Raw genomic sequence first — 25,438 nt, forward strand, 5'->3', positions numbered from 1 at the left:
TCTGGGTAAACTCTGCCAGCAGATGGAATCAGTACAAATCTCTGCGTTAAGTAAGTATTGAACCTTCTGGCACACCTGATCGTTGTAAAGACTACACACAACTAAATGCAAACTGAAGTAGGTCATAGTTTGAGCACAAAGTATTTAGCATATACATGTGTATCTTACAGCATTTCTGCATATAGCACAGAAAGCATAAGGAACTATATTCTCAGTTCCCACAAAACTGTAATAACTTCATAGCTTGAGTGCTGTTATGACAAGAAGCACCCGTTACACTTTTACACCACCATATAGAACCACTTACTGATTTACTTTTTTATTTTTCTTTTTTCTTTTTTTAAATTCAAGATTGATGCTAGGTAATCAGAGAACAGAAAAGGTAATGTTTTATACAAAACAATGCCTGTAACTAAACTTTTCCATGTGCAACGTAAGGACTTCCAACATCTTACACACTATTAAGCCTGATTTTGTGTGCTTTAGTATGTTCTACAATTTGCAGACTATAATTTGACCCAACTGTTCCCTTGGGTTGGAATAGTACTTATTGCATTCATTAATCTCTGCTCCATCAACTTGTAGGAATAACACATAAGAACTAAAGAAGCAGCAATAGCATACTTCTGTTCATCTGCTGCAGCCCTGGTTATTAAAATCTTCATGTATGATCTGATGAGAAACATTGATTAAAATTAATTTTAGGAGATAAAATTTATAAAGTGAGAAAAGGAAAAATACTTGGGACAGTAAAATAGATCCAAATAATATCTCTTAGGTCTGAAGCCGAGCAGATGTGCATCAGATTTGTTCAAGAAATGAAACTATTCTTGAGATATGAATTTAGATAACCTAAAGTGCATAACCAGTTCCAATGACACATTTCTCAAATTTGCCATTTTGGACTTAATTATGATTGCCTACGCTTGTGCACCTTATCCTATTAAGTCTGATTAAGCAAATTTACAGTCATGTTGCAATTCATATAAAGGACTTAACCATTGCACCTGTCTCACTCTGGAAAGCAACAAAAGCATTGTCTGCCTTTCTGCCACAAAAGAACAACTGATATGTCAGCTTTAAAAGAGATGTTACACCTGTGTGAGGAGAGGAAAAACTGCAGGTACACCTGCCACGCAGACTACCTTCTTCTTCTTTTGCTATGCAAGACTAGCAGAGTGGAGCTGCTACCTGTGACTCAGATTCCCAGGCATCACTGATACAAGCAAAAAAGACTTTGAAATGTCTGTCAAAAATATACATGTCCTGTGTTAAGGTAGTTTAAAGATATCAGCTAATTCATGTGGAAAGAGAGTAGATAAGTGAAAGCTCAATTAAACATGTATTAGTCTAGTTGCATTGCATGAGAGAAAGATTCTGGAAAGGAAACTGGCACAACTTTCTGGTATCCTAAACTGGCAGAAAACTCTCATTATATCTGGACTTGATCCAGGCAAGTCTATCACAAGATACAATACAGCACAAAGAATTTTCAGCCACCGCAGATGATTTTTCTAGTGGCTGCAACATTCATGGTGAGAAACAATCTAAATATTCAACCCAAACACAGTGATATCCAACATAATCAAATGAAATCAATACCTACCCAAACAATTACAAATATCTACTAGCAAATTACCTGCCATAATTACACAGAGATTTTAGATTTAATTGAAGCATCTAATTCACCTGTTCAGATTTCTCACTAGAGGCTGCAGCATGTTCATCATAGTCCTGGAACTGAATGTAAGCAATAGAGAAAGAATGCTGAAAAGGAGAAAAAAAAAAAAAAAAAAAAAAAGGAAAACAAAGAAGGCAGAAGCAATGCTATACTGCTCCATAACAGAATATAGAGAAATACAGCTTAATATGGACTAGTGTAGCAGTAACAGCATTTCACTGCATTTACTGGGAACAAGAACAATCTTGTTTCTCTGCCAAACAACTCAAACTGAAACATCAGTTGTCCTCAAACAGAATGACCAGAAAAGAAAGCTGGTAAAAAGCTTTTTTTTCCTTTAATGACAACATTTTTGTTTCTAGTCAGAACAATCAGATCTCCATGATTTTTACATGTATTTTTCTCTCCATACACTACGATGAAGCGGTCTAGAGAAAAGAACTAGTAAAAAGTCACATTATACCTGAAATGTCATTCCTCTAAACCCAGCAGCTTTCATGCAAACTGTCATTCAAACCTGCTACATTTTAGCTATTTTCACAATCCTACCCTACTTGAATTCACATGATAGAATTATTCTTACACTTAGTTTTCCTTCTAAAAAGATGAGTTTAGTCAAACTCATGATTTTTTATCTACCTCTGCAATCAGAATGGGAGACAAAATAACAGCTGTAATAGTCTTAATTCATACACAAGAACAATAGCCTCTGATGAAAATTCATATTTTCACTTGAACATGCGACTATTCCCTTTGATTTCAATAGCATTGCTCATTTTAATTTAACATCTGTATTACAGCAGTTCCTGAAGGTTTCAAGGAGACTGGGTCCCATTGTCAACACCAACAAGCACTGCATAAATTACAGGTCTGCCCCAGAATTATGGAATTACTTAGGCACGAGCCCAAGTGTTTGAAGGACAGGGGTCTTAAATTAGGATTGCACTGGGAAAACAAGTCCTTAACTGGGTATCTACAGGGGTGGGTGACTCTTGCCCCTGAGTATGCCCCACCAGAACATAAGGACATCATAGCAGACACTTGTTCCCTTTTGCAAAATAAAACAACTAAACATCCCTGTCTTGTAATCACGACCATGAAGAGCCTGCACATTCCATCATTTGTGTGGTACAGTTCTCCTAAAGCTCCACTGGGCTATGCACATATGCATGTGCACACACACACAGGTCTACCACAGACTTTTCTACTGCAACACCTAAAAAAAAAGCAGCTAAAAAGCATTAGAGCTGCCACCGGCTGTCTGGATATAACACATCCCAGCAAACTCCAGCCTTCAGCCTTCCTGATCTGAGACCTGGAGAGTTTGAAGGGCTTGGAGGTTTTTTTTCCTGTTAATATTGATTTATAATAAAAATATAAACATATCCTGACTGGTGTGAACATAAAATTGAACTCTCCTACACAAAATTCCAAGTTTTTGGAACACTTTTTTTTTTTCACAATTTCTCATGGGTTATAGGATTTTAAACTTCTCTCTCCCTTTTCCTTCTGTCCTACTCAGGAAGGGCTGATAAAGATGCTATAGGCAGCAGAATATTTGTGTACCAGGCAAGAAAAGGATTATGTGAGAGAACTAGATTTCACGTGGACACTTTACACCGACACATGATAGCTTTGCTACAACGCACAGCTCTAATTTAGTGTGTAGAATGCAACTGATAATACAACAGAATTTCTCAAGTCCATGAAATTAAGATAAATAAAAGAACGTGGGTTTTTTTCTGTTCTATTCCCATCTGTGCCTGTGATGCTGTATTATGCTATAGAACAACTGGGGGGGGTTAATTATTTTTTCATCAGGAACATGATCATACTCTGATAGCTCCTGCTTCTGCCTCTAACATGCCCCACTGCCCTGAGGCACTGAATAAATTATAATTTGAAAATAAAAGAATTAGGAGCTTCTTAAGGAGCTATATTGAAGGAACTTTGCAAAGTTGCATTAATTAGACCCTAAACTACACACACACATTCATGTATTTCATATATATTTATCACTAGGTTATCATCTCCCAGAATGGAACAGAACAACCTGAAAATCTTTTAAGATTGGATGATAATGTTCTGTACTTTAAATCTAGCAATTACAACTTTTAAAATCTTACCCACCTAGAGAATGTGATCATGTAATAGGGAAAGCTTAATACATTTGTGCTGGATTAAGTTTCCAGCTTTAAAAACACGAGATGCCATTAGTTTTAGTTGAACAACTACTGTTTAAAAATACCGCATTTTAAAATACTATTTTAAATAAAACAAATTTATACTTAATTTACTTTCTTTAGTATGTCAAGAACACTATTAGAAACATTCGGGTATCTGTGGGTGTTTTAAACTCCAGGAAGCACAAAAAGGATCCCATATTTTCTCTGACTCTGTGATTTTCAATGCTCCCGAACAGGACACGGTCCATTTCAGCAGTTCTTTGAGGAGAGTCATTATAATTCCCATACTAATCTTCAAAATTGTAGCCACTATTTTGGCTCAGTTTTTGCCAGAATTTGTCCCTGTGCACAGCAGGACTCCTATCCTCTTAGTCATTCATACCTGATCCAGCTTTTGAACCTCTGCAGGTTTTCTAGAAAAGCATTCCTAGACAGTTGCTGTGCATTTGGCTAGAGAATTTAAGGCCAGAACAAATCACTCCATTAACATCACAAAATATTACTCCTGCACTTACCCTAAGGCATATCTTCCAGAAAGACTTGCTAGGTGTGCCTAGCTCAGCTGTTGACACCTACATTGTCACCCTGTGATCTGTTTTAGTGGATGGAGATCTGGCCAACACAAACAACTGAGACTAGAGTTTGGTTCATGTCACCCTAAAAGAGTCCGTTTCTCTCCACTGGACTGTAAAGGGAGCTCTTATTGATTAGTTTAAGTGTAGACATCTACACAGCAGATATCTTAAGTTAAGGCTGATAAATCCTAACCTAAGTGATGTTCAGGAAAAAACCCGATTTCCTTTATTCCTAATAACCATAAGTATTTAAATATATGCCTTATTTACCATTTGAATTCATCCAGCATAAGCTTCCAAGCCATGATTCTCGATAAACTCCTGATGAGTACATTGAGGACCCTCAGCAACTTATACACCATGGTCAAGCCAACTCTTCATCTTCTCTTTGTTAAATGAGCCAGATTGACTTGGAAACATCTTGTCTCAAGTAATTTTCCCTAGTGCTCAGGTTACATCTTGCACTTTTTAATACTCTCCCTCTCCAGTTTTTCAAGCCAGAAATGTGGGCTGTGATCTGCGCTCACTCTAACTATATCGAGAGACTCCTGCCTCTGGCTGACAGCTAAGCTACATCTTTACAGAAGATCTTTATAAAAACTGTTGGAGAAACCTTGCAAATGTAATTACAGAGCTGCAATTAGCAATCTACTGTCTGGGAGCAGAAAAGCATTAAATATACAGTAGAGATGAAATTGTGATTAAATATACAAAACAGCTCCTTAACCTAGAACTCTATACCCTGTCATGTCGTTTGTATCTCCAGTCACTGGAGATGCAGCCATTGTGTTCAGGATACAAATATATCCCAAACTACTACTTCCATTCACTGTTCTATTCTTTGACCACAGAGCCCCATGCTTTTATTTTCTCCTGTCTATGTAACTTTGTCCAAATTTCTAGTCTTGTTCTTATGCTCTCAGTACTTTGGGTTGGATGCTTCCCTTTTTCTTCCTGGTTTGAAACCCATGTCTGTGGTCCTGGGTGAAGGAGGATGTCACGTTAAAGTGCAAAGCACTTCATGAGCATTGTTACATTTTTTATTTCTTTAACAGCAATATAAAAATACAAGGTAAGAAAATATGTTGTTGGGTACACTGAGTTAACTACTACTATTTTTAAATCCCAGTAGAGGATTTTTTTTTCAAAAATACATTATACAAATACCATATTTACCAAACAGCCAGGTCACAGACATGCACCAGGACCTCTTTGTGGATTTTATTTAGTAGAATATGAAATTTGCTCTTTGTATCACGTTTATGCCACATTTCCCTCTTAAGTTTTTCAGTACTCAGCCTGTAAAAATTTTACTGCCTTGAGCCTGTTGGCTCAAACACCACGTAACTCCAGCCTGGCAGTAATGAGTAAGCCATGGTCAAAACTGCTTACTTCATAACCACTGACAGTCAGCAGATGTGAGCAATTCTCTGACCCCTGTGAGGATATAAGGTTATGGCTGGCTTGAACATTCTTCCTTTTTTTTTCCCCTCCAAAAAACAAAGACTGGTTGTACCATCTTCCAACACATTCAATGATGGCTATCACAGAAATTGAATCCTACCAAGTAGCCTTCCCTCTCTCCTTTATGTAAGCACATACAACTTCATCTTACTCCTTTCTCTCCTTTTTTCCTACTGTTTCACTTCCTTCCCAGTCCTATGTTTATTCCTGCTGTTTTATAATGTAACTTTTCCAACTCTCTTGTGTCTCTTTAGGGATGAGGAAAAATGAGAACCTCCTCACACATTATGCATGTGATTCCATAAATATTACACAGAGACATGAAGATGCTTTTTTCACTCTACATTTTTCTTCCACTCAAAGCCAAGTTAGATCTGCAAGAGTAGATCAGTTCAGGCCAGGCAAGAACAAAATGTCTGATCAAAGATGTAAACTAGTTTCTGTAAAAAGAATGCTAGATTAGGATTTTCCAGCCCAGAAAAGAGAGATTCCTGAGGAGGAGTATGATGAAAGTCCATCATTATCACACATACAAAACTTGTAAGAGACCAGACTTGACCAACAGAGGAACCAAAGGGCATTATATCAAACAAGTCATTTGAACTCAACACAAGGACAGTGGATTTTTATACAGCATCCGTGTCAGCAGGGCAGTTCTCCAAACACAGTGATCTGTTGTGATGGCCAGAATCTACCTTGGTTCAAAGGGTAAATGGACAATTTTATAGAAAAAAAAACCCAAACACTATGTCTTATGATGCCTCCACTGATCACAGTACTACAAGAAAATGCCACTGTGTATTTGCTCTATGCAACTCCCTGGTTGCTAGCATTGGTCCCCAACAAAGACAGATGATGAACAGACAGTGGACTTTTGTTTGAACTAACATGTCCATCCTTAAGAATAAGGTAACCCTGAGGCACCTCTGCAGGTCAAGGCGGGTTTATGAGTTCGCTATGCCAGATTCAGACTGGCTCAGTGCCTTCTCATGGTGGCAGAACTCTCTGTTCTGTGGTCTAATGCAGCATAGACATTCAAATTAGCTTTTCCAACAAGGTAGTAATCTCTTCAACAACGGTGTAACAGTAGATTTTCCATTATCAAAATTCAAAAGCATGTTGAGTTATATAGTTTTATAACTGTAAGAGTGCTCAGTTTCAATTGCCAGGGTGTATTCAAGCACTGCCTATGCCCAAACATGCCTAAATAACAGAAAGCGTGTACAAATGTTTCACGTATTGTAACCGTGTGTAAGCTTTGCATTCATACAGATTCATTTGGAGGAATGGGGGCAATTTTGAGATGCCCCAACATGTAACTGCAGTATAGAGAGAAGCTCAGATCTCAGTACTTTACTTTTATAAAATGTTGTACCCCCTTGTCCTGAAGTCTACATATATATTAAGATCCGATGTTTGAATTTTGGAAATGGATTGCCAAAACCTACAGGATCTACCTGGACAGGCTCAGTTTACCTTCCAGCATCCATTGCCCAAGCATGCACGCAACACTCCTCTCTCCTTGTTCAAGTCCTAGAGGGTTATCTGATGACTGAAACTGTTACTCATTATATTTAAGAGGGTAGTGGTGCACTGAACAGCGTTACTGTCTACATTCATCCTCTGGGAAAAAGTATATAAAGCTATTTTTTCCCCTCTTTTTTAAAGAAGGTAGTTTGCTAAAAATATCAACTGCTATTCAATCAACAAGGTGAAGATGTCTCAAGAGAAGCTGTTTTTTCCTTGCCTGTTTAACTTTTTTTTTACTTGAATTTGACATCTTTTCCTCCCTACTATCAGTACTATGGTAGTGCAAAGACCTGGATCAAAACATGTCTTTGCAACAGCAAAGTTTTGTTACATCCAAATTAACTTTCTCTGAGACATTAAAACTATCTGTGGCAAGTAATACTGCTCTCTGTGCTAAATAACAACCTTTTGAACAGCTGCCCTGCAGCAATAGGAATATACTTCCTCCTCCATTATTAAAAAATAATTTAGTCCCTTCACAGGAAAACAAAACAAAACAAAACAGGTTGAAAGGTACAGCCCAATAGCAACAGAAAACCTCTGAAGTTTTTCTCTAAGGAATTAAGAATACATTTTCCTCCTCCTTCCCAATTTCTGCCCCTGTAGCACGGCCCAGTGCAGGCAGGCACAGTACATCATTCAGTGAGAGCACAGCCTCTGCAGAATCCTTTCCACTTATCCAGCAGCTGGACACAGCCCTGATCACAGTTACATTTCACAGCACAATCCAGCAAGTTCATCCAGCCAAAAAAGAGACAACAAGATCTTCAGCTTTAAGCCTCACAACAACTTTCACAAACAGAGCAGCACAGCGCAGTTCCAGAATATGAATCCAATTGCTCTACCGGCAATGAGTTCATTGCAACAAAACATAAAATGGAATACACACAGAAAGTACAAATGCGTCAGCTTTTAAAACGCTTTCTATCAGATACAGGATGCAACCAACCCTCAAATATAAGATGTGGATCACTTGCATAAGTCCAGCCACTATTTACTGTAAAATGAAGGAAAGTCAGTTAAATTCAAGAAGCTGAATGCAGCAACAGACCTCAATTTTTCAGAGCCACACTGAAAGTCATTATTGAAGTTAAGATCCCGACGCAACATAAAAATCAGGCAAAGCAAGAAAACCTTACTGACTCGCCCCATTGTAAAAGATTCAAGAGCCTCTGAGCCCACAGCCCGAGAAATGGAGAAAGTATGTTACTTTTCCACAGCTTAAATAAACTGTTTTAAAAATTATTTTGAATTAAACAGATGCTAGGCATGTTTACACAAGACTTATTTCAAATTAACAGTTGCTTACTTGAATTCAAGCTGGAGAAAATACATTTTTAAGCTAAACTGATAGAAACTATTCTTAAAACGCAGTGAGTGTTTACCTAGAGTTCTGTACCCGTTCAGCTTCATTTAGACATCACCTTTCAGATAGCAGTATCTCTGCATAGCCATACACTTTCCCTGGAAAAAGGGCTATATGTACTCCTGGCTTTTCCTTTCCAAAAAAAAATCTCATTCCCCTCACTCTACAAACACATAGCCCCATGCTCCTTGCATGTTACCTACCAACTATTCTGTGACTCTATGAACTTCCCTATGTCCTGCCTCCGCAGAAAGAAACCAGCTCCAAAGGAACATGTCCACACTGTATGCAGGGTAGGCCGTGATCTCAGCAGCTTTGACACAAAGAGCTGCAGCTCTTCCTCCGGAGAAAGGTATGGGGGGAAGCAGAGGGCTGCAGTCAGCAGCTACACCCCAGCTGACACCACTGCTGGCTGCATGAGGCTTCTCTTCTATTTTTCTCCAACATAAAGACTTACGGATAAGCTGTTTAACTTCAAACTGTATCATAGGAGGGAGCTGTCATACAGTCGGATATGAGACAGTCAAGAGCTAGAGCACACGCAGCCTCCCCTCCTAACTCATCCACATTGGGTCTTCCCAGAAAAAAAAAAATGGTGTAAGAAAGCAAGCTCTGAGGGGTAGAGCTGCACCTTTTGGCTACTCTCTGATTATCAGACAGCATAGAACATAATATACTCCTCAAGATATTAAGATGGACAGGTTTCTCACAATAATTTTATTCATTTTACAGCTTGGATCAACATGCAAATTATTTTTAAAAGGGAACAAACACAAAATGACAATTTAAATGAAAGGAAGGCAATAAATACATAGCTTTTAGCTTTGCTAGGTCTGTTTTTTTCCTGCTTTGAGAAGCCTAGATACATGCCTGAACTTTCTGTTGGTAACAAGTTTCAGTATTAGCCAAACCCAGGATGTGTGCTTTACTAGGCTGAAAGGAAAAAAAACGTGTTGACACTAATACAGACCTTGAAGCAAGGTCATACAAAGAAAATAATTACCAATAATTTTTCTATTCTTGTGACCAGGCAACTCAAATTGCAACCAGGACAATACTCATCTAAGTGACATCACTTCAGTTTTGGGATAGGCTTCTACATTACAAGCCCCAAATGCAGGTCTAGTAGCGAGCACACATCTGTCAGTCTGCAGCTGTAATTACCACAAGAGCTTGCTCGGACATTTACTATGCTAGACTGCAAATGAGTGCACATTTTTGTGCATAAACATATATCTTCTTTAGGGAAGAGTTTGGTCCTGATAACTCAGAATGTCTCCTTTTGTCAAATGACTACCAGGAAGTTGATAAAACCCAACAGTTCTTTGCACAGATGTAAATAACTTTATGTAGTCTGAAAACAAAGAGTCACATTTTGTTAATATGATGAAAGGCTACAAGTTACCATAAATGGTTGCAAAGATTTGTAGCAAGAAGCAGGCTGACCAAAATAAACAACAACAGCAAAGATTTAAGCTTTCAGGTCTGAAAGATCATGTTCAGCTCTAAAACAGAGGAATTTGGACTTAAAGTGCTGAGAATTGCTCCGAGTTTATCATAACTCTATTGTGTTAATCATGTTAGACAACCTGAGAGCAAAGGATGGCTGGCACACGTGGTGCAGGGAGGGATGCTGTCAAGTGGAGAGCAGTTAGCCGCTGCAGGAAATGGAGACAGGTAATTACTACCTTTGAACACTGGAAGAGCAGAGGGGCAATGTAAAGAAAATCGTAATATAACATAAAACTGATCTCTCTGTTACATCCACAATTTTATTAATCTAGTAATTACACAGTTCAGTTTATTCAATTTACTGAAGACATTTTGGAGGTCTTCTTGAATCCTTTACATGGGATGTCCTCATAGTTAGCAAATTGCATTTACGTTTTTCTTTCCTTTCATCCAAATTAAATTCTTCAGGGCCTGAGCTAGACTGTTACTTGACTCTGGGTCCCTTCTGAGTAGGCAGATGGGAGGAGTGAATAAGCTGGAATTAGGTAAAGGGTTTGAAAAGCTCAAGTTCAGGTGCAGTAATGCTTTCCCCAGTGAAAGCACCATAAAACAGTAAGCTGGCATGCAGGATCCTCTTGGCCATTGCAAAGGGTAGTGGGATGGGCAGATCTGTGAAGTGCCAGGAAACACCACTGACACATATGCTGCAAATCCAAGCTAGATGTGACACCAGCACTCCAGGAAAGAGACCTATAACAACGGTGGTCATCACCACGATGACCAAGGTGCCTTTAATATTTAGTTCCCCCATGCTCTCACTGTTCTAAGTGCAAAGCCACTCTGCCTACAGTGCTAATGCAGGAGTAGAAGTCCTGTAGTTGAGGTTTTAGGTTTTGTTTTCTATTTAACCTTTCAGCACACACAGCAATACAAAATGGCACTCACTAATAATCACGATTCATTTGTAACACAACGTCTGTTGTACTTAAACCCGTGCATTCCCACCGCTGCGGTTTGCCAGTAATAAACACAACCAAGTTACATGGTATTACCTGAACTGAAAATGCTGATAAATAGAAAAATAAATACACTATCATTAATAAGTTTCCTGGCTGGCATTTAATACATCAATAAGTATGCCTTATTTCCCTCAAGAAAATTTAATTATATTTTGTCCAGATAGAAACTCAGAAAAATTGTACTTTTAAAAAGCTCAACAACCCAAATCTTTCTGTAGCGCTCTTCACACTTCACATTGTGCGATCACATGAGAAATGACATTTGAAATCTAAGCAGGGTTCAGGTAGAATATCCCTAAAACAGAGATGAAGTAGCATATTAGCCATTTTTCTGGTTAGAACAGTACCTTTTGGGTTTTGAGGTTTTTTTTTAATCCTATCTTCAGTTTGGTTTCATTAAATGAAGTAGGAAAATCAAACATAGCATCTTGGTAACCATTCACAGCCTATCTAGCACATAACTGAACAGCAAAGGCCTTATGAAGTAAAAGCAGATGGACTACATTATGTATGTGCCCAGGCATTTTAAGAAAGTATAAAAAGAATTCCTGGGCAGTGGTGACCATAGAAAAACTTGGTTCTCTTGTGTAAACAATGTTTTCCCCAACAGCTGTATTCCCCTTCCTGTTTATTCTTCTCTCCTGCAGAATTCTCTCAGTTTGGTCACATCTGTATTTCATTTATTTTTAAAAAATATTTTTTTAGCTATCCTCCTAGCCTTTTCAGATTATTAAAGCTGAGGGAGTTCTCCAAATCTCACTTCTCCTTTTCTGTTTACATTTTTACACTTCATTTAGGTTCTGAACTCACATAATGATCCACGTGGGTTAGGGGCTTTGCCCACACAGACCAGTTTGTAGGGTTAGAGTCTTCATGTGAGCAACACAAATTGTTTAGGCAACCATCTTTTCTTTCTGATTTTAAGACCAAAATACAGCAGAATAATTAAGTGAAAACAGTGTTCAGTTGTTATCTTTTTTTTTTTTTAATTTCAATATTACATTTAATGCTTACACATTTCTATAATTACTAGACATCAAAAAAATTCTTGGAGTTTAGTTTTTGTCACATCATATTTGGGAGTGCCTTTTTAACACTGGGGCTAATAATTATTACATTAAAGTTGGACTTAACATCACTACTGATTTAAATAACTGATTTTATATACATATATTTGCTGTATTCTGTTGAAGTTTTGCTAATTATGTTAACAGACATTTTTATGATGTGTCTGCCTGCCTTTTCTTGAAATAAATAGAAGTCTGAAATTGCGCAACAATTAAACTAAGTCTACCTTCTTTTATTTCAGCTACGTTACACGAAACAGGGTTCTTAGAAAATGTATTTTCTATCTGTAGTCTAGCACTTCATTTTATTCTACTTTACAGCCATTTTGCTGAGTCTCACCTCAGACGCTTTTTTCATAAAAATAACTGAACAGATGATCAACTGCCTCTCAAGGGCAAGCATCAATCTCTGGGAGCAAGTATATTCTACAAGCAATACCTCTTAAGATGATGTAATCTGTTCCAAGGAGCCTGTTTCTATTTTTAAGTGGCATACTCTTATTGTGCTTTTAAAAGGGCATCTCCATCACAGATTGTTACATTGCTTTTAACCTAGTAACAATCATCAGTGATATTTAATATACACGAAATGGCTTCACAAAACCATTGATTCTATCTTATTGTCTATCCTGATTCTTACAAATGGTACTTGAAATGGTAATTTAAAATAATAAAACTATAAAAATGTGAAGAACATTCCTGCTTACAGTCACGTTTTCAAAAAAAAGTGCATCTTTCACAACTGCCTAAAATGCTTGAGAATTTTTTATGTAAAGGATCTTGGAATGTTTTGGTTTCTCCAATTAATGTTACTGAGTTTGACATTGGAGAACCTGGAAAAAACATTACAGCAGAAACTACACAGAGAAAAACACTCAGCACTGAAATTCCATCTGCTTTTACAAGGAGAGAAAACAATGACAAAGCAAATCCTTTAATTTTGTATAAAGACCACTTTTTTGTGTTTTTACACAACACCACTTTCCAGGTAAATCATTAAATTTAACATTTCCAAGACCATATGCTTTTATACAAAAAAACAAAACCCACTTAAAAAAAAAATAATGTTCTTACTGCTATTCCCCACCAGAATGAAACCAAACACACTCTCGGTGGCACACGCATGTCAGAAGAAGTGACATGTGTAGGTGTTGCTTATCATCATATTGTAAGAGCATGCTGTTAGCTCTTTATCTCTGCCATCACACTGCTGCACTAAGATGTGGATCTCAGAGTGCAGTGTGACACTGTCTTACTAATTTTAGAGTACGCAGCTATCTTGCGGTGAGTATTATTGGATCTCCTGTAATCTCACCTATTCATCTAATGAGCAGGAGCAATCCAAACCAGCAAACAGACTGAGGGGTTGTGTACTTTTTTTTTTAAAGGAAGATTTTGAATCAACAATGATAAAGATGGACTACAAAAGTGATAGATTTTACCATCTCACAGACCTAGTAGGTATGATGAAAGCCAGCATTATTTTTCACATTACAGTGCCACAAATCTCATATCTAACGTGTGGTCTACTAAAGCTACTCCGATCTTTCAGACATTTCCAGAGCACAACAATCATCACCTGCTCTCTCACATGCAAAAGCCTACATTTTTGTCACCTAAAGGAAAATGTGCTTTAAGTTCTCCAGATGAAGTTAACCTTGGAATTTAATGTGGAAGTATCACCTAAAAAGAAACAAGACAACGGCTGTGTAAAACTTTTTTTTTTTTAAATTTAAAAAAAAAAAAAATCACAGTGACTACCCCAGCTGGCTCTAAACATCAGTCACTTACACTGCTATTTGTAACTGTGGCAGCTGAGACTCTACCGCTTACACCACTGTGACTGCAACGGCCAAAGGTATTTTTCTTTGACACGCTGCTATACTTTGCTGCTTGGAAAACCAAAAGACTTTCCAGCTCAGTATCGTCTGCAGATGTAATTAGCATTAGCACATTTTCTTTTGCTTGTCTTTTTAATAATTGAACTAGAACATCACCAATATCCACAAAACTTCTGAGAGTGTCACCCTCAACTGTTATTAGTGTAGAAAACCACTCAGAAAATATATTACAAATGCACAATTTTGTGGCAGAAAGAGTTCAGCTGATCTTTAAGGCATTTTCCATCTTTATATTCTATGATCCTCTGAAACTGTTTAGTGTCCCTCAGCCAATATTCTCAACTTAGCTCCTGGGAGCTCTTCTTTTTCTAGGAAAGTTAAATTCATTTTTCCAGTAATCACTCATAAGAAACTGCAACAATCCAGATTTGCAATTTTTTTCCTACTAATAATTTGATTAAAAATGGAAAATAATGAAAAAGCCTCTGTAGCGTTATTTATAAACCTGTGTTGTTTACTTACTCTTCAGTTTGTTAGCTTCTAAATGCCTACAGATTTCCTTTTCATTTTACCAGGAACTGAAATTAAGTTTACAAGTATGACAACTGCCAAGTCTGTTCTTATTCCAAAGATCAGCATCATATTTGTTTTGTCTTCTTTCCCAGGTTTTTTTACATTTTCTCAGCTCTCCAGGAGTTTTCAAATGTAACAGAGAACTAAAAAAAAAAAAAAAAAATAAATCCTCCAGCGCATTTCCACAGCGCCTCCATGCTTGCAGGGCTGTTTGCAGCTGATGTTAATGGATAGGTGAGTAGAAGGAGGGTAGCAGATGATGCTGTAACATCTGCTGAAGTGGAGTAGAGCCCCTTCATCATCACACAAGGCAAAATAAACTCATACCAGGCAGTGTTATTAGGCAAGGGGGCAGCAGGGGAACAGAGATGTAGGTCCCAAGCCTTCCCTGTAAGTCTGCAGCAGATGTATCTTATCTGTACTTGCTGAGATCTTTACAATAAATACATATACTTCAGCCTTTCCCTTCTGACCTTTTAATCAATGCATTTATTTAGATCTTCATTATTCCCCAGCTGTCCACACAAGCTCTAACTTTTACTTCTTAACAGATATTTAACAGAGAACTTGCATGCATCAGTGACTCCCTACATAGTACATTTATATAAAAAAAAAACCAAACAGTTTAAGCTATTGTTATATCATTATGAATTCTTCTTATTGAGCTTTCCTTTTTCTCACTGCCTTTCCTTTTCTTTTGTCAGATTTATCTTTAAAATGCCATTTAACGGCATTAATTTTGTTTCAAGTATATAGAGTGTGACAACTAGGAAGAACTCAAGTTAAACTGCGCCCAAACAATTCAGCTCTAAGCTTGCAAGTTTCTCAATGGCTCCATGCAAAGTAAGAGCTAGGCGTTAAGGGTCCTATCATCATTTAGGATCTTCTGGGGAGTATTCCAACAATTCTCTGCTGTGGTAGGATCTATTCTACTTCTTTAACACCACTGAAGTAGTTCAGGACTCCGTATTATGGGGTAGGGATTTTCTAATCATCCAGAAAAAGGAGGCCTGGTGCAAACCACGCTACTCATTCCCCCCACAGATCCCATGCAAATATACCGATCAAAACCCAACTCTTTTTTCCAGACAGTATCCCATCTAATACATACTGTTGTACAAACTCAGATATTTATTGCTCTAATATCCAAGTACCAGACAGACAGATACAGGACTTGCACTATATTCCAAGCAGATGAATCTTAGGGCATTTACAAAGCTCTGCCGCAACCAGTCCAGGTATCACTCCTTACCCTTACACAGCTTCAACCTGCTTTCTCCCATCTGAGCTTTGTCTGGTTCATACAGAAGTAGAACCCTAGGAAAGCAGCTTTGGCAAAGCAGAGAAGACCCGACAACAGGGAGAAGCAAAGCCCTACCCTCAGGTACCCAGTTGTCAGTACACTGCCACAGTGCAGCTTGTCTCTGGGATCCCAGCACGGCCACTGCGTATCTACAAAGTTACTCCAGCTTTGGTCAAACCTCAGAATGAAGGGGAAGCAGAGATGTAGAATGATGGAAGTGAAAAACAAATATAGAAAGTATTAATTTGCTCTATTAATGTAGCATCATATATATCCTGCCATGTCACAGATACATTTTTTTTTTCTTATAGTTAGCCTAAAGGTCAACATGATAATTTCTTTCAGCTCTCACTCTTCACTTGTTATGGATGGCACTGTAATGTCTAGGTTTGATAAGAAAGCCTATATTGCACTGTGTAAGCATCTGAGAAAGCATCCGAGATATCTTAGTAGCTAAAACTGAACAGCAGAGCCTCTTCTGTGTTCCTGCAGGCTGCACACAGGAGAGTGTTGCTAGTGCCACAGCCTGGTGATAACTCTGCATATTGGCATGTTCCTTTTCAGGAAATGCATGGAAAAGCTTAACTTTTTCACAGCTGGAGGAAGGACACTGAGGGACTATCAGGACTTGGGCAATTTGGTCTATATTTTTACAACATCACGGCAAAGCTCACATTATAGTGCACAGATAGATAAAACAGCCTGGATTTAAAAACCTTAAAAACTTGATCAGTGGTGGAGAATATGGTAAAGGGGTACTAACTCATTCAAATTCTTTTAAATATCACAGCATTGCCAAGGTGCTGTTTAGATTCTCTCAAGCAGCACTTCAAACTCTGAACTTGGGATGGAAGACCTCTGTATCTAGAACAGCACTGGAGTATCCATAAAACCTGTTAATAGAAGAAAAAAAAAAAAAAGGGTACATAGCATTTATAGAATGCTAAAGGGAAAAGTAAATACTTCATCTGTTTCCTTGTTTGACTCAAATAGCTACACGGATATTTTAAAATAACAATGTAAAAAGGCTGTTCTGCAGTGTTCTGGGACACCTTGAAAGTGGCAGTCTTGCTGGGTCTCGCATATTTAGACTGATGCCTTGAGAACAGCTTTAGAAAATTCTTTCGAGTACCTCATTGTTTTGAAAGAGAGCTACAAAAATGCCAATGTTTTAACTCAGATTTTATCAGCTCTGAAAATACTGACTCAACTATTGATCTTTTGGTCTGAGCTATTCTGAGAGAAGGTATGAAAAAACCATCTGGACTGATTTAGCTTTGGTCTCCAAAAACAAGTACCGTGTCTGTATACATAATGATACATTTAGGATTACATTATAAAAGGCTATGTACTTGAAACACAGTCCTAAAACCAAGTGATATAAAAGCTGCCAATGCACTAGGTGCATTAAAGATCACTAAACCAGCACTGTTTACTTGAAATAAAAAAAAAAAATTATGTTTACTGAAGTAATACTTAGGATTTTCACAAGTAGAAGTCTGAAGAAAGCTTTCTTTCAGGTGCTCTGACAGAATCAGTTCATAAACTGCTTGCTGGTGTATCACTACATATGCAGGTCCACATTAAACACTTCTCTCTGGTGATGGCGTATTTTAGAACCAAAACCCTTACATGAGTAATTGTATCTTAACACAAAACTGGCTGTTCCAGATACAAAATAAGGCATAAAAACCCAGCATTACACTGCCCCACTATGGCACAAGTAAGATCTGCAAGCAAGAATAGAACAAAAAGATAAAAAAACAACTCCTCTAATTATTTAGGGCTACAGTATCCACCATTAGTTTTGTTTGCCTACTATATTTGTAAAGTACTAAAAAGAAACTGTTATGTCTTGTTCAGCAACAGCTATCTAGGTACATTATGCTTGAAGATTTTATCTTTGCAGGTTTTTTTTTTTTCCCTCCCCCAAATGAAAAAAGAAAAAGTTTACTTTCTGCAAGCATTAAAATCTTCAAAGACTAGTTTGATATGCCTGTTGCACAGATGGGATATGTAGGGAAGTGGATACTAAGGGCATCTCTTTACTTTTCTGGCTACAAAATATAGAGCTTTTTGTTCTCTGCATTACAATGGGATCTGAAAGGTTTTCAGCTGACAGCCAGTCAGAGGAAAGAAAGGTTCAAAAGACCTTTTCCAAGTTTGGTGTGTTTTTTTTTTTTTTTCCAAACTATTTGAGGTAACACTACAGAATTTTAGAATGTACATTATTTCTTTACATCAGAATATAACTAATTTCAGACCTAGAGATATTTTAAAATACTTGGTATTTCCACATTTTTACTACTAAGTTTTGTGAGAGCTTAAAAAAAAAATTTAAAAAACATTATTTTTCCTGATCTTGAAGCATAGCAACCCAAGATGGCTGAAATTTGACATCTCACTTTTTAGCTATAGCAGCTCACCATACAAAGCATGCATTATTTTAATTACTTTGCCATTTCTACAATTTATACCTTCCATAGCATTTATTTTGCAAGAAAGCTATAAATCAGTTTTGTATGACCATTACCAGTACTGCTTTACTCATTCTAACATTCCATTTTTAAAGCATTTTTCTAATAAATCAAATATTATACATAAGCAATTGGCTGAGGCCAAGACCATACCAATTATTTTACCTGCAAGAACTTGCCATTATAAACATTTCCCACAAGGCATAATAAAATACATGTCTGGTGCCACAAGACTTACAGGAATATCCTGTACTGAAGCATTAACAAAGATTAGATTACTAGCTGGGGCTTCATTTGTTCCACCCATTCCTTAATTGCTATTGTCACCACTTCAGTCCACAAAAAAATGGCGTAGCCTAGATGCACGCCAGTCCTTTCCTGCTAGGAGGGTTTATTCCAGCTTTTAAAATCCTGAATTAAGTATCTTTCATCTCCAAACCCTTTCAGTCAGACTGCTTAAGCCACTGATGAACAAAGATTCTCTGCTATACATTACCCATCTCTAAGCCACATATACAGGCATATATGGACGCACATTTTAATACAATTTCTGTTGTTAGGCCTCTGCTTTCAATTATTGCACAATTTCTGTAATTTTTTTTTACTTCCTGTAGTCAAACACAAGTCACCATGTTATACCCAGGATTCTAACTCCTTCTAAAAGTCAAGATTTATAAACAGTAAACCGTGAACATCATAGACTTTTAACAAAATCAGCTCCAGATCCTCAGTAGCAAATGTGAAGTTCTCATGAGCGTTTCTGAACAGACTGGGACAGGATCAGTCCAAAGAAATTCTGTACCCGCACCTGGGAGCAAATCCGCAGACTACCACCTAGGACTTGTGATTTTTGTAATTCCTTGGGAAGGGAGGAGTATAGCAAGCTTGAGTGACACTGAACGAAGACCATTTATGGAGAGTGCATTCTTAGCAGTTTTAGTGTTCAGCAGTTGCCCAGGAGTCATGCTGAACTGCACGAGGAACTTGAAAACAAATTCCAAATTTGCAACTCCTCCCCAAAATCCAGTAATAGCCAATTCTGAAAATGCTAGTCTTTTAACTGCATTCAAACATTTAGCAGCAGGTACTAGAGCATTTCTTTTATTCTGTACTTTTAGTTGCAAAAATCAGTTTTCCCTTCCCTGGCTGACAGCAGACCCATCTTCTTCCATTAATTATTCAGACATCACAACTATGTATTTAAAATTAGATAGCCTTCTTTAAAAATAAATATTATTTAAATTATAAAGATTGAGGCTGAAATCGAATACACTACTGAAAAATGCTGTTTTTTACTACTGTATCTTTCCTTACAGCCCACTCTGTGAAGGATACTGTATTCCGTATCAAATTAATTGGAGTTCTGTCACATGGAAAAGATTAGTTACGATAAATGGCATCCTTAGTGCTGCTGAATTGTCTTCCTCAGAAAAATCAAAACCATGCTTCATTGTCATTCATTAGGCATCCCCTTCTAGGAAACTACAGGAAGCTTCATACCTTCCTGAACTTTTCCATCTGCTTATAAAGATCTGGATCCAGCTCCTGAGACACATCTTTCATCCAGAGTAGAGCTCCTCTGTATTCAGTCCGATACTGTTCCATTCGGTTTACTGTCAGCCATGTGTCTGAGATGGCCCTATATCTGAAAGTCTCCACTTCTTGATATAATCTACTCAAAGGAGTACGCAGTGCTAACCTGGAGGAAGGCAAGAAAGAAGGAAAGGAAGGAGAGGAACATGTCAAAGAAGCTGTTCCACAAAGGCAGACAGATTAGTACAACTGCTGACACTTTATTAGCAATCAAAAAACCCATACACAGCCAGTTCACTTTAGTGGTACTGTATGTTCAGCTTGGTTGGGGGTACACATGATCAGGGTAATTTTGCATGAATATTGTGTTTGTCATCTTCCTATTCAAGCAGTGACCTTTCATTTATGAGTGGAAAACAGACCTTTTCTAATGCATGTATGTATTTTAGGCAGCCAAGTTGCTTGTATGTGTGCTATTAAATGCAACTTGCAAAGAGGAATGTTAACAACTCTAAAAGTGTACGTGAGGTAATTTATTACTGGATACATACCACAGAGGTATCAGGATTGTCATGTTAAGCCTCGGAAAAACTACTTCCATTAACCTTTTGATCTTCAAATGTCCATGTAAATAAAGAAGTCATCTGTCAACTAGATAATGATCTGATTTTTTTCCTTTTTTTTTTTTTTTTTGATAAGAAATGTGAATAATTCCTTTGACAGACATTTATATTTTGGAAGGATTTTGGCATTTTCTTAAATGTTTCTTACAGCAACTACACATTGCAAAAGCAGTAGGGGACACTGTTATCTTCCCTATGCCATCACTTCATCTCCTAATGGGATCTCAGAACTAGACAGCATTACTCCAGCTTTTGCTTTGCTTTCTCCTCCTGCTTCTGCTTTCCTCTTGGTTGCCAGAAGCCACCTCAATGGAATGGGTTCAATTAGTTGCACACCAGCGTAGAATTAGTTTAATGTGCTACTTAGGGACTTCCCAGGCATAAGAGAATTTCTAACTTCAGCTCCAGCATCCAGCAAATTGTGTCTTCTTGATCTCCAGCTACTGAGCTAGCTTTTTGCATGCAATGTAAATAAGTGCAGTCAACTTCAACATGAGCTTCAGGATGGCTCAAGAGAAGACAGACAAGCAACTGGTTTTATTTTTATGTGAGTTTATTTAAAAAGATGCCTTAAAAATGCACTGAATAAGAGTTATAACAAAATGTGAACTTATTGTGGCTTTTTTTTTCCTCCACATTTTTCTCTCATTCTACAAATACCCAGCCATTCAAAGGAAAATTCAGTTTATGTAGACATGTCATACAGCGGGATTTCTATAAACAGTTAAGCTTTATAAAGAAGGAAATCATCAAGGCTTTTGCTCAAAGGTGTCTTACATGTGTTTTAAAGATGCCACTCATGGCTGTTACTGGATGTACTAATAACCAAACTCTAGCCCAAGATAAACATATTAAATTCTCAGTGCTCTGTATGTGTTTTATTTTGAGCCAAACAGCTGCACTGTTAAGCTAAAGTTGGAAAGTATCACCGTAATTAAGTGTCCCTCCAAACGCTGTAAAATAGAATAGAATAGAATTTTCCCTTGCAAATGATGGTGAATTTCAAACTTCCATAGTCCCGATACTGTTTAAAAAAGAAAAGCATAATACTCATAATGCCATCAAGTACTGTTACTTTTAAACTCTTTGAGCAAACACAGGGTCAGCGAGACATCAAGGGCTCTGCGTAACAGCATGTGTTTGTATGTATGTGTGTACCTCTATTCCTTTCCTTTTACTGATTTGCTCCTACCCAACCTACATGAGCTCAGTGGGATCTAGGATCTTCTCCTGGAAAATTTCACAGTTAAAGCAGAAAATGGCATTCAGCCTCCTTTATCCTCTTGTCTACTTGAGGTATGAGACTCCAGAAAAAGGCATTCCCTTACCCATTCACCTGCCCTCCCAGGACATAGAAACCTCCACATTGGGCCTGCTGTAGCATTTCTCTGCAGGGTGAGAAGTGCTACCAAGCAGGAGAGGGAGCTGACATCAGCTCCTTCACAACCCCACTGCTAGAGAGGCCATGCGGATGCACCTGTGCAGCTTGAGAACTGCTGAGCTGAACAGGCACACATGGGGGATCTGCAAATGCACAGATATAGCTGGTCCACAGGACAAAAAACAGGATCAGGCAAAACTACACAGAGCAAGGCAATACTACAGCAGTTTTGGTCAATAGTAACTTTCATATCATTTGGTTCCTAACACATTGCAAATGGCAAAATGAGTTATGCCAGCGGTGAATCAACTAGCATTATCCCATGTATTTTATAAATCAGATGGTAATTCTGACATATATACCTTTGCTGAGAAGAAAAGCAGAGGGCCTTTCCTGTGGCTTGCATCATTTTTCCTGCTCTCGTTTTATCCTGAGAACCCTGTGATCGGAGAAATTTCCCCAATTCATTTTCTTCCTGAGACAGAACTAACAAAAAATAAATGAGTGGTCAAACACGTTATTTAATAGATTCTGAACAGCTTTAAAACTGGCCTAACATCAAATAGTTTAAGTCACTCCGAATCCAAGCAGGACAGCAAACAAAATTCATGTAATTCCCGCATTTATTAAACAGAAGATCTGATTCACTTGAGATATTTGTTTATGGGTTTGCTGTACTTAACAAGAATCACAAGATTCCAGTGCCAAAAGACAACAAGAGAAACATGCTATTTCTTTCTTGAACAAAATAATTAGGTTGGTGTCGTGGTTTAATCCCAGCCAGCAACTAAGGACATTCTACACAATTCAAACATTATTTTAAAATTTATATCTCAAATAGATGAAATATTTCTATTTCAAATTAACTGATTGCTTCTTAAACAAGATGATGAAGAAAAATAAGTGTTTTTACACTGACTTGTTGACTATTTCCACATTGGGACTAGGGGTCTTCACAATCTCACATCCTTACAAAAACATTTCACTATGGTCTAACCCACTAGTCTTCTAAAACAGCTGTCTCCTACAGGACCGCTTTCTTCCCACTACCAATAGGAAGAATGGCCTAATATAATGAAAGAAGATTTTCTAAAGTCCTCTTAGTAATTTTTCTAAATGTTGACAGTCAAATCCAATGCAGACTCACAGCATACTCTTTGCATCAGACATTTCATCAACTACTGTGCAATACTTCTTGAACTCAATACTCTACTATTCTGTATTCTAATTTTATCTCCATATCCTGAAACATTATCTCTGTCTCTCTTTGGACAGGCAAAAGAAAAAGGAAAGACTGGAGAAAATATGCATAACATTCAACACAAAAAAGTAAATTAAAACATGTCTCCAAAGCTGGATTCTCTTTTCCAGGCCAGAAATGAGAGCAGCAGCAAATCAAACAATATTGATTGGAGAGAGGCCTTAGAGGTCATTTAATACAACCTGCTGTGTGAAACTTCCCAAATGAGGTTCCTGTCTCTCACTAACGACTGCCACTGATAACTGTACACCTGTTACAGCAAAGTTAGGATTAGCAAATCCATCGTAATAGTATGGATTACTTAATTCTAAAATTAACAATAAGCCCAGTATTCTTCATAGTCAATCCTGATTAAAAAAAAAAAAGGTTCAGAATGGAGTTAGGATTTCTAAGACTTTTGAATTTAGACAGTCCAAGTGAGTAATGGTAGAAAAAACAAACAAAAAAAAAGGCAAAACAACAACAACAAAAAAACCCCACAAAAAACCACACAAAAACCTGAAACATCACCTTAAAAAGTAAGCTCTCTCCCACATTTATTGCTACCTATCACTATGTATAACCAAATACAAAACTTAAGAACTAGATCTTCAAGCAAATAAGCAAGTTCGTCTTTAGCTGTCTGCAAGGAATGTCATTTTTATTTTTAACTGGGATGAAAATAGTAGCTCCCTATTTGCATATTTACTTTTTTGCTTCTGCGATGATTCCATATTGCAGACCTTCTTATCATTTTAACTACTATATTTGATCATACTTACAACAAATCCTTTTTTGATACAGTTCAATTGCTTTCAGCAACTCCATACATGTTCTCTGAATAGAATGGAACAGCTGATAATGAAAAAGAATACACAAAAAAAATTCTAAGTGTATGCAAGAAACACTGATGATTAAAATACAAGAAAGATTAATTTTTGGTAGAAATTATTAGGGATCGCTATTTCATTCTTGAACAACGAGCAATTTTTCCTTATCAATTGTGCTTTTTTTCCATTTAAAGTGTCCACTGAAACTAGACAGACCAATTGTAATATGCAAAAGAAAAATATAGATAAAAATAATTCGGAAACATTTGAATAGTCAAACAAACTACTCATGATTTTTTTTTCTTATTGATATCTTTGATTACATATGAAAATGTACAAACCTTTGTTTCTGAAAAACCCACACCAGATCAAAAACTTATGAAAATACCTAACATGTTTATAATGTGTTAAGTGGCAATATGCATATTGAATTTTAATACCACAAAGTCTAGTGGAACAAACTTGCAAACTTTTATGTCAACATAAAAATTATTGATTTAAACTAGACTTTTTACTGGCATAGCTCTGGTATTCTAACCAAATTTATAAAGCAGCATCTTCCAAAGGAAGAGGGCGGGGGGGGGGGGGGGGGGGGGGGGGAGAAGTCAGTCTTCACTAAGTTTGGAGATTTTTTTTAGGAAATAGAAAAATTACTACTCTTTCTGCCTGTCCATCTAAAGCCTCCACTCTGTAACTTAAACCCAAACTCCACTGTATCAAGCATTACACAAATATAAGCAAAATGGACTCCTGGCACAGCAACTGTCTTCCTTTGCATCTGCTCCACTTCCCGTACGTTTACACGGGTCTTGTCTTTTAAACTGAGAGCACAACTTGCAGTTGAGAAATTGTCCAAGTGAAAATACACTTGTACTTTTCTATCTGGTAAACACAAGTTTCCTTTTTTCCAGTCCCACCTGAGATAATAAAGCATCCTTCCTAAAGAATCTGCAACACAGTAAGCAGGCTAGGAACTCAGTACATATTTATAAAATATTGTTTCCATCCTTACAGCTTGTTTTACATTCATACTCTTGATTTAGAACCCATCATGAAGATACCACAGTTAGAATCATCACATTATCAGTTATCACTAATATAGCTAGAACAACAAAGATTTATTTGTTGTAAAACAGCCTCTTTATTTCAGCTAAAATACAAATAAACTGAGAATCCTAACTCAACAATTTTCTAAGAAACTGAAGAGAAACAGTGAGACAAAACATTTATCCTTACTTAACAAAAGTATACTGATAAAACTTAGCTGGACATGAACTTGGTTATTACACTTTAGAAG

General features: G+C 37.3%; 1 protein-coding gene across 4 annotated transcripts in view; it reads right to left on the reverse strand.

Moving 5' to 3' along the window:
• Nucleotides 1–25,438, reverse strand: part of ICA1 (islet cell autoantigen 1) — a 73,935-nt gene that overhangs the window by 30,699 nt on the left and 17,798 nt on the right. For all 4 annotated transcript variants that reach the window (XM_086741526.1, XM_086741522.1, XM_086741524.1 and 1 more), the window contains 3 exons: nucleotides 24,094–24,166; nucleotides 22,434–22,557; nucleotides 20,035–20,233 (listed from right to left, as the gene is read on the reverse strand). In XM_086741526.1, coding sequence (XP_086597652.1) covers nucleotides 20,035–20,233; nucleotides 22,434–22,557; nucleotides 24,094–24,166 — 396 coding nt within the window. The remainder of the gene's footprint in view (nucleotides 1–20,034; nucleotides 20,234–22,433; nucleotides 22,558–24,093; nucleotides 24,167–25,438) is intronic.

The sequence above is a fragment of the Chlamydotis macqueenii genome, chromosome 2 (assembly GCF_036417535.1).
Source record: "Chlamydotis macqueenii isolate bChlMac1 chromosome 2, bChlMac1.mat, whole genome shotgun sequence".
Classification (NCBI taxonomy): Eukaryota; Metazoa; Chordata; class Aves; order Otidiformes; family Otididae; genus Chlamydotis; species Chlamydotis macqueenii.